The 10,564-nt window shown below is 34.5% G+C and overlaps 2 protein-coding genes across 2 annotated transcripts; one reads left to right on the top strand and one right to left on the bottom strand.

Moving 5' to 3' along the window:
- Positions 1-3,612: 3,612 nt before the first annotated feature.
- LOC107022816 (premnaspirodiene oxygenase-like) lies at positions 3,613-5,424 on the bottom strand. The gene is made up of 2 exons (XM_015223402.2): positions 4,525-5,424; positions 3,613-4,305 (listed from the first exon to the last, which is right to left on the bottom strand). The coding sequence occupies exons 1-2, from the start codon at positions 5,422-5,424 to the stop codon at positions 3,682-3,684; spliced, it is 1,524 nt and encodes a 507-aa protein (XP_015078888.1). The 3' UTR covers positions 3,613-3,681.
- A 3,610-nt stretch (positions 5,425-9,034) lies between these two features.
- LOC107022803 (ras-related protein RABB1c-like) lies at positions 9,035-10,326 on the top strand. Its single transcript, XM_015223389.2, has one exon. The coding sequence runs from the start codon at positions 9,715-9,717 to the stop codon at positions 10,324-10,326; it is 612 nt and encodes a 203-aa protein (XP_015078875.1). The 5' UTR covers positions 9,035-9,714.
- The last annotated feature ends 238 nt before the right edge of the window (positions 10,327-10,564 follow it).

Below are 10,564 nucleotides of genomic sequence, written 5' to 3' on the forward strand. Positions count from 1 at the left end.
AGATGGAGTGAAAGGTTTCAGAATCTGGTCTCCAGCAGAAAAGAGGGTTATTATGAGCAGGAACGTTGTCTTTGATGAAAGTTCTCTGCTTAGAACCATTGTGAAGCCTACAACTACGTCAGAAACTGGGAGTCTTGATAAACAGGTGGAGTTTCAAGTCATTCAGAACGAGAGCGATTTGAAAGAACCTGAAGAGGAGGATCAAGAGCCACAGACAGAAACAGATATTCCAGAATCTATGCCATCAGATATCCATCGGAGTATAGCTCAAGATCGGCCAAGGAGGGTTGGAGTTCGGCCACCTACGAGGTATGGTTTTGAGGACATGGTGGGTTATGCACTGCAGGTTGCTGAAGAGGTAGATACATCTGAGCCGTCTACTTACAAAGAAGCCATTTTAAGTTCTGATTCTGAAAAATGGTTTGCCGCTATGGGAGATGAGATGGAGTCCCTACACAAGAATCAGACATGGGATCTGGTCATACAGCCTTCGGGGAGAAAGATTATTACTTGCAAATGGGTTTTCAAGAAGAAGGAAGGGATATCACCAGCAGAAGGAGTCAAGTATAAAGCCAGGGTTGTTGCCAGAGGTTTCAACCAAAGAGAGGGAGTGGACTACAATGAGATCTTCTCACCAGTGGTCAGACATACTTCCATCCGAGTGTTACTAGCGATAGTTACACATCAGAATCTGGAGCTTGAACAACTTGATGTGAAGACAGCGTTTCTACATGGAGAGTTGGAGGAAGAGATATACATGACTCAGCCGGATGGTTTCCAAGTTCCAGGGAAGGAAAATCACGTCTGCAAGTTGAAGAAGTCCTTATATGGACTTAAGCAGTCTCCAAGGCAGTGGTACAAAAGGTTTGACAGCTATATGGTGAAGTTGGGCTATACTCGGAGCTCATATGATTGTTGTGTCTACTACAATAGGCTCAAGGATGATTCATTCATCTATCTGGTGCTTTATGTAGATGATATGCTGATAGCTGCAAAGAAGAAGTATGACATTCAGAAGCTGAAGGGTTTACTTAGTGCTGAGTTTGAGATGAAGGATCTGGGAGCCGCTCGGAAGATTCTAGGGATGGAGATCATTAGAGACAGAGAGAGAAGGAAACTTTTCTTGTCACAGAGAAGCTACATTCAGAAGGTCTTGGCGAGGTTTGGCATGTCTTCATCTAAGCCTATTGATACCCCCAGTGCTGCCAATATCCATCTCACTGCCATGTTCGCTCCACAGTCAGAAGAAGAGAAGGAGTATATGTCACGAGTCCCTTATGCCAGTGCCGTAGGAAGTTTGATGTATGCTATGGTCTGTACAAGGCCAGATTTAGCACATGCAGTCAGTGTAGTGAGCAGATTCATGGGACAACCAGGGAGAGAACATTGGCAGGCTGTGAAGAGAATTTTCCGGTACCTTAGAGGTACATCTGACGTTGGTCTCATTTATGGAGGTGATACTCAGTGCTTGGTTACTGGCTATTCTGATTCTGACTATGCTGGAGATGTTGACACAAGAAGATCGATGACTGGCTATGTGTTTACCCTTGGAGGATCTGTCGTCAGTTGGAAGGCAACTTTGCAACCTACAGTGACTTTGTCTACTACGGAAGCGGAGTACATGGCCTTGACAGAGGCTGCAAAAGAAGGGATTTGGCTGAAAGGGCTGGTTAGTGATCTTGGTCTGCATCATGATCAGGCTACGGTGTATTGTGACAGTTTGAGCGCAATTTGTCTAGCCAAGGATCAAGTCCATCATGAGAGAACCAAGCATATTGACGTAAGGTATCATTTTCTGAGAAGTGAGAAGAGAATCAAGGTGAAGAAAGTAGGAACTGCTGATAATCCTGCTGATATGTTCACAAAGCCGGTTCCACAGAGCAAGTTTCAACACTGTTTGGACTTGCTCAACATCAGAAGCTGTTAATTGCCCTGCGGGGCAACTCTGAGGAAGAGGGGGAGGCCTGGCACTATCATAGTGCGTCTGAAGAATCTGTTCGGAGAATTCAAGTCAAGGTGGAGATTTGTTGAATGCCTTGAATCGGACCCGTTACAAACAGAAAGGTGGGGTTATTTGTCAATTTTGTATGTTGGGCCCAAGCCTGTTAGGGCATAGCTTAGCACTATATATAGACGCTATGGCAAACCCTATTCTGTAATTCTGTTCTTGCCTCTCCTTAATATAACTGCTCTCCCTCTTCCCGTGGACGTAGCCAATTTATTGGTGAACCACGTAAATCTGTTGTCTTGTTTTTAGCGTTTATATTTTCTCGTATTATCTCGAATTCCGCATAACATACCCCATCAACCTATGCCCGAAATCTCAGAGACACACTTATACTATACTAAGGTCCTATTACCCCCTTGAACTTATTTTATAAATAACTTTCTACCCCTTTTCGTCCTACATGGCACTATCTTGTGGGTCCAACGTGTGTTGACATTTTTTTTCAAACTAGTGTCACGTAGGTCAAAAAGGAGTAGAAAATTATTTATTAAATAAGTTCAGGGGTAATAGGACCTTAGTATAGTATAAGTGTGTCTCTGAGATTTTAGGCATAGGTTGAGGGGGTACTTATGCATTTTCCCGGTGTAAATTTAATGTGTGTGTATATATATATTTGCTTGGTTTTCTAATTATTTGTATTTTAAAAAAATTACATATATATTAAAATTAAAACTAGCAATTTTATGTGTATATATAGATGGTTTATTCAATTTTGCCATTGTTGACCTTTTTTTCGATTTTAAAAGTAGATGATTTATCTTTCTTAAATTGAAAAATGACATTTTGTGAGTGATCAATTTATTAAGATTACAATTATTTATCCTTAAATAATTCAAGTGAAAAAATAACAAACAAGACAACTAAATTGTTCTTCTCATAGCTAATTAGAAGGTTATAAAAAATAATATTGTCCGACAATTATATATCTTGATCCAATTACATAATAGTTTGAGGATATAATTGGAAAGAAGCTTTTTATAGAGACATAATCCAAACACAAGTTGAGGTGGGAAAAAATGAACCAAACACTTGATAAAAACAAACCAAGCATTATTAATCCCTACATTATTAATCTCTACATTACTAATTTCTACGTTATTAATCTTTGTACCAAACGACCCGTTAGTTGATAAACTAGTGGGAAGGTTGCTCATAGGAAGAATTCTCTTTGTAGACTGCATGATAGTATCTTTAGGTCCAACTTCCAAGTGTAAAGCAGCGGGTTAATTGAAGAATTGGGATGAAAAAAATGGGTTAGAGAGTGAGCTGCTCCAGAATATTACACCTTAGAGTGTGCATATATTTTTTGTACCATAACTGCATAAAGTGTCTAAGTGGTTCAAATTCGAGAGGGTACAAGTGTTTAATAGGTTCAAGTCTCAGCCTCCTAATTGAGGTGTCTAAATGAATTATACAGACAACTTTAAGAGGCCATGAATAACTTAAGCCTCGTATATATATATTTTGCTATTGGTCAGTAACATGTTTATGATTTCAAAGTTATAAATATCAATATGGAAGATAAAAGTACATATGCATCATTACAAAACTCTAATAGGAAATTACAGAAATAAAAATATGGGGAGGTTAGAGATTAATGTTGAGTCATCATTAATTGCTAAACTCCTGCATCATGGTGTTTAAATTTCACTATTTCATGCATAACATTAACATCAATGTCCTTCATCGTTCTTATAATTTGTGGCGTTTAAATACAAATCTTTTGCTTTTGACGCAGTTAATCCATGTGTTTCACTCATATCCAAATCTTTTGGATTAACTCCATATGGGAGTTCCCATTCAAAGTGGTAGAGTAACTGAGCCAAAGGAAGTCCAACATTAGCCAAACCAAATTGTATTCCTGGACATATCCTTCTTCCCGCACCAAACGGAATAAACTCAAAGTGATTTCCCATAAAGTCAATTGAAGAGTTCTCAAATCTCTCTGGTATAAAACTTTCGGGATTTTCCCAATTTTTTGGATCTCTCGCAAGTGCCCATGCATTGACAAGTACTCTAGCATTATGAGGAATGGTGTATCCATCTATATTTGTCTTCTCCCTACATTCCCTAGGTCCTATTAGAGGAACTGGAGTATGTAGCCTTAGTGTTTCCTTAATCACTAACTTTAGGTATGTCAACTTTTCAATGTCTTCTTCACCATAGTTATTCTTTCCCTTTAAAACTTGCCTCGCTTCACTTTGGGCCTTTGCCATAACATTTGGGTTCTTCATCAATTCTGATAGTGCCCAAATAATAGTCGCGGATGAAGTTTCAGTTCCAGCAATAAAGATGTCCTATAATAACAAACAAATAAATTATGTCAATTGAATCAATTGTTCGATTAGCTAGAAACCTTAAAAGGATCTAGAGCTTTATATGAACTTCCAAATTCGAATAGCCATATCCAGTGAAACCCCATAAAGTGGGGTCTGGGAAGAGACAGAAGATAATAATAAGGTAAAGTGGGGTTTGGAAAGAGACAAAAGATAATAATGAGATGAGAGAAAACTTACAGAAATCACAGCTTTAATGTGTTCATTTGTGATTGGAAATTGAAGTTCCGCGTTCTCTTTCACCCTAAGGAAAACATCAACCAAATCTTCGTCTCCAAACTCACCATTTCCCTTCTTCCCAGCTACTTTATTTTCAATATGTTCATTTATGATATTTTCCATAATTGCATCAATCTTTTGATGTGCTTTCACCAGTCTAGATTTCACACCACTTATATTGTGAAGTAACTTCCAAGAAGGGAACAAATCAGCCAAATCAAATCCACCAGCAAAGACAAGTACTTCCTTCAAAAGTGCTACAAACTCGTTTCGATCTTTGCATATTTTTCCAAAAGCTGATCTACAAGTAACACAGTTCGTAAACTGAAAAACTTTTTCTGTCATATTTATCGTAGTTCCCCTTGTGGAACGAATAGATGAAATGAGACTTGAAAGCTCATCTTGTCGAATTCCACTAAAGGACTTCACCATCTTTGTACTAAGAAGTTCTACAATACAAATTTTACGCATTTGTCTCCAATAGTCACCATATTGGGAAAATGCAACGTCTTTATTATTGTAAAATATGATGTTTGTGGATACAAATTGTGGCCTATCAGCAAAAGCGAGGTCATGAGTTTTTAAAATTTCTTGTGCAATAGTAGGTGATGTTATGACCACGGTAGGAACTTGCCCTAGTTGCAAGTACATAATAGGTCCATATCTTTGCGATAAATTTCTAAGAACGCGATGTGGAAGTCCTCCTCCGATCAAATGATGAAGATTTCCAATAAAGGGAAGTCTCCATGGACCTGGAGGCAATCTTTGTTTTTTGTTTTGACTCCATTTTGTAAGTAGAATTATTACAAGGGAGGACAAGAGGAGAAGCAATGAAACTAAGTTAAAAAGAGAAGAAAACATTTTTAATATTGGAAACTAAGCTTTTGATGGTTAATGCTTTCAAGTAACATTAGCTACTCTTATAGTGGCTCCTTATTATAACATTGCATAGTGTATGAGTACGTAGAGGGTCTTCGACTTCACGTGACAACGATAACGATAGTAAATTAATCCTCTGTAATAATATGATCCATTGAATAAAGTTTGGATTGATCATTAACTCGTTTATTTATTAACTCACGTATTTATTTTAGTTCATAAAAAACACAAACGACGAACTAAATCTTATCCTGTGTACGCATGACATATTGTAAGTCGTTGTGGACAGAGGCGTATCTAGAAGGGTGTCTTGGTTTCAGGTGAACTCATGCTCCCCTCTCTAGATCATATATATTAGTGTTATATCTTTTCAAAAATATTTAAATATAGATGTGTAAACCCATGTTTAAAGTATCATATATGCCTTATCCCTTTATGTTTTTGAGTAACATCTCTCCAAGTGGTTATCAGTTACATTTTTTACCTTTCAACTAATTTTGCTTTTTTTTTTTGCCTTAAAAATCTTTCAAAATTTTCAAGTGTATTACATTGAAAATTCCTTTAAAAAAAATCAGCACTATAAATTTTTTATAGAATAAACTAGTAGTACTATATATTTTGTACCTATAATTTTTAAATTTTATGGTTCGTATTAAGAACCTAAAAGTCAAATCGATCAAATTTATATTTAAGATATATTTTTTCGTAATTGTGCACCATATAACTGAAATTCTGAATACGCCTTTGTTCGTGGAAAAATGAAGAATGCTAAACAAATTAGATAGAGATAGAGATTGTGTTCATCAAGATAAGAAAATATAACAACCTTTGTTAGCCTCTTAATAGTATGAGAAGGTGATATCATTTACACATTTATTGTTAGTAGTATCTTGTATAGTGACGTTTAAATTAACATTACTAGAGGTCTTGTTCTTTATCGGTGTATATAACAGACATAGTCATTACTAGCCAAAATAAATAAATATGGGACACTGGAAAGAAAAAAAAAGGACCTAGATTGGGAGCACATTTATCATGTGTGAGTACGTAGAGATTCTCTGACTTCACGTGATAATGATATCAAACGTAAATAAATTCTAACATGATAAAATTAGTCTATAAAAATATGATCTGTTGAATATGTTCAAGTTTAGATTGATCATTAACTTATTTATTTCAGTTCATAAAAAAGGACAGCTTTAGGATGTGTTTAATCTTTTTCACTTAACTTATCCACATCCTCCATCATCTACTCCTTCCATTTCCGATGATATTTGTGTCTAACTAGGAATTAAGTTTTAAGTCAAAAAAATTGATTTTATTTGATCCAAAGACTAACATGAGTTATATATATATATATATACCATGACTTTTGAGGATTTATATGTGAATATGTTATAAAATATGTTGGTATCTTTGTGGCCTAATGTTGAAATAAGATATAAACATATTTTTTTCATGATCTTCTAAAGATTCATAACAACCCATATTGAAAGACTAAATCTTTTGTTTTTTTTTATGTAATTTGAAATGAGGAGTTTGCCTCTAATTAATAAGTGGAAACGTAAAGTCTGAAAATTGAATATATTAAGTTAATGTTTTACAATAAATGACTTAAAATAAAAAAAATATATTAAGTTAATGTTTTACAAAGGTATTGAGGTCGCAAAAACAACTTTTAACAATAATACGTTGCTTTTGCGGCAATAAATATGTATATTGATAAAGAATGCTGAAATTTTTATCGATCGCTACACAAACATTTATAAAGAATGCTAATTGTCTTTAAAAAGATATATTTAGCAGCAATCAAACTATTGCTATTACTTAATTACCGAAGATCACTTTTAGGTTGATAGAGTGTGCTATCACTATAAATCATCAATGTTCAATTTTTAAGAAAAAAATCATGATCTAATTTGAGGAGTGATGTATATCATTTATGTAAAAACACAAAAGATGATCTAAATCTTATCATGTGTACTCATGACATATTGTAAGCCATCGTGGAAAAAATGAAGAATGCTAAACAGATCAGATAGAGATAGAGATTGTGTTCATCAACTTTGTTAGCCTCTCAATAATAGTATGAGAAGGTGATATCATCTTAAACAGTATTGTTAGTAGTCTCTTATATAATGACGTTTAAATTAACATTATTAGAGTTGTTTTTTAAAATATGAAATTGGACACGGGAAATAAAAAAGATCTCGTTGGGTAGCACATTTAACGAAATACCGACTTAAGGAGATTGATTTTTTAAGAAAATTATTTGGGTCAAACCCCTATCTTCACTGTGGTAGGATATATTTCTACATGTTTTTTTAGTTTAAAACTGTTTGTATCAAATTTATTTTGGAAAAATGCATAAGTATCCCCTTAATTTATGTCTGAAATCTTATAAACACACTTATACTATACACACTTATACTATACTAAGTAGGATCAAATATATCCATATGGATTATATTTTTAACTTCCACTAGAGGAAAAAGTGTATATGTCGGTCATTTGTATAACATAGGAGTACATATGAATGACTTTCATAACGATGGATATAACGAACTCTAAATAACAAAGTTGAGGGCTATATCAGACCTTTTTTCCATTTTCTTTTTAATTTATTGATACTTATTTTTGTATTAATTTGTTTGTCTAGATTTTATTTGGTATAGATATTTATATTTCATTTTTTTTAAAAAAAATTAATTATCACAGGGGTGGGACACGTCGGGGGAGATATGTTTGAAAGTGTTCCAGAAGGAGATGCTATTTTTATGAAGGTATGCACGTACCTCAAATTAATTATAAAATTAGTATGATAAAAAGTTTAGTAGAAAGAGTAATTATTCATAACTATTTGTTGTTTCTTCATAATATTGACATTTTGTGTTTGTTAATATTGATGGAAGTGGATACTTCATGAAGTTACTGAAGAATTGCTATAAAGCTACACCAGCAGAAAATTGAAGCTGGAGTCAAAGATATTAACTTAATTTGTGTGTTTGTAATTTTTGGGTCATGGAATTCTACAAGTAGCCTTACCTCTACCAATCGACTCTAAATGTCATCCATTAATATTATTGTATTTATTTTCTGTTAACTTTGTTTCTCTAAAGTAATAATTCAATTATCAAATGCTCTTTTGTACTTCTAAAGTTTGAGCTTGAAAAGTTCTTCGACGGTGGAGCTCAAATCATCCTCTAAATAACTCAAGTTGTATATAAGTTGCTCGTCTTGATGTTCTTTGATATATTATTCACTCAAAACTATTCGCGTCTGCTGTCAGATCTAATTTTAAAATTTGAGCTTTCAATTTCTTCATTTGGACTTCCATTCAACTTGTTCATTCTATTACTACTAAATAAAATGATCGGTATTTCATTTAATTCTCTTGGTTTTGTTAGGAGAATAACATCAAGAGAGAAAAATTATGCATAGCAAATTCTCTTGTAAATAGAGGAAGATGATGAAAAAAAAAAACAAAGGAGGAAAACAAAGTTACATGGCTATATTCAGTAATAAATCAATAATATAGGCCACTTTAGGTAATAAAAATGACCGAATGGTCAATTTGATTAATTATCTCCCGATGATGTTGGTGTATATCGCCTCTGTATATTATGTATACGTACAACTTCGTACCTTAGGAGACCAATATAGAACATGATCAACCCATTATCTCAATGTAGGGTACTTCCATCTTTTAGCAAGCTTGATCACTTTAAATTTTTGTCCAGTATTGTATAATCACATATTAATATTCGCATCTACATTTATATAAACATTTATTTTGCGGATGTATTGAACTTTAAATAACGACTCAAAAGTAGATATTTGTAGGCTTCTCTTTTTCCACGAATCACAAGCACCAATTAACGAGCGACACAACATGAATTAACTGAGTTCAAACTAAACATTATTAGTACTCCCGCCTTTTTCTTAATTAGAAAAAGTGATCCCGCCATATTTCAAATAAAAAGGATTAAGTATATGTAATTATTTTAAACTAGACGGGCTTAAATGGAATAAAAAAAAGTTTTCCTAAACCATTATGCAGAATGGAAATTAACAAGCTTGATCAGTTTAATATTTTCCTAAATCCTGGTGTATTAGGATTAGGAAACTAATGCATTCCTTAATTGCACATAAAATTAGTAATAACACTTCCTTCTCCGATTGAACTTGGGATTAATCCTCTCCTTATAAATTGTTTTAAGTTTTAACTAATAAGTTTCATTATTCAATAATTTTAATTTATTTTTTTTAACAATGTCGTACAATTACATGTTCAAATTCATAATTGTGGGAGAAACCGGAGTTGGAAAAACTTGCCTGCTTTACCAATTGACATCGGCGCGATTTAAACCGGTTTACGAGGTCACAATCGGAGCTGAATTCGGATCCAGAACGATCACCGTCGATCGGAAGCCAATTAAGCTGCAAATATGGGACACGGCGGGACAGGAAAAGTTCCGATCACTCACGAGATATTTTTACAGAGGCGCTGTTGGGGCTTTGCTAGTTTACGACGTGACTAGCAGGCATACTTTCCAGCAGCTCTCGAATTGGCTCGAGGATTTACGAAAACACGGCGATGAGAAATTGACGGTAATGGTGGTGGGGAACAAGTGCGATCTCGATGAAGAAACTAGGGTTGTTAGTAAGGAGGAAGGCGAGGAATTTGCGAAGAGGAATAAGTGTTTGTTCATGGAAGTATCAGCTAAAACGGCGAAGAATGTGGAGGCGGCGTTCGGTAGCGCGGCGGAGGAAATATGTGAGAAGATCGGAAAAGGGGATTTTGGGACGGTGGAGGGATATAAGGGGATTACAATTGGGAATTGGAGAGGAAAAACAAAAAGATTTTACTCATGCTGTTTTTGACGATTTATATACTAAATAAATTGTCCGCGCGAATCTATCTCAATTAGATCACTATCTTATTGAACTTGTAGTGTTGTTGTTAACTTAATTTGGTTTAGAGTGTGCCTCACTTTGTTTTCAACAACGTAAACAAGATAAAGAACTTATAAATTAAGTAATGTTTGAGACATCTCTAACTTCGTAAAGTCTGTAAAACTATGTCCACATTCTTAATGTATTTTATTTAACCATTCCGAAA

This window comes from Solanum pennellii, chromosome 6 (genome assembly GCF_001406875.1).
Source record: "Solanum pennellii chromosome 6, SPENNV200".
NCBI lineage: Eukaryota > Viridiplantae > Streptophyta > Magnoliopsida > Solanales > Solanaceae > Solanum > Solanum pennellii.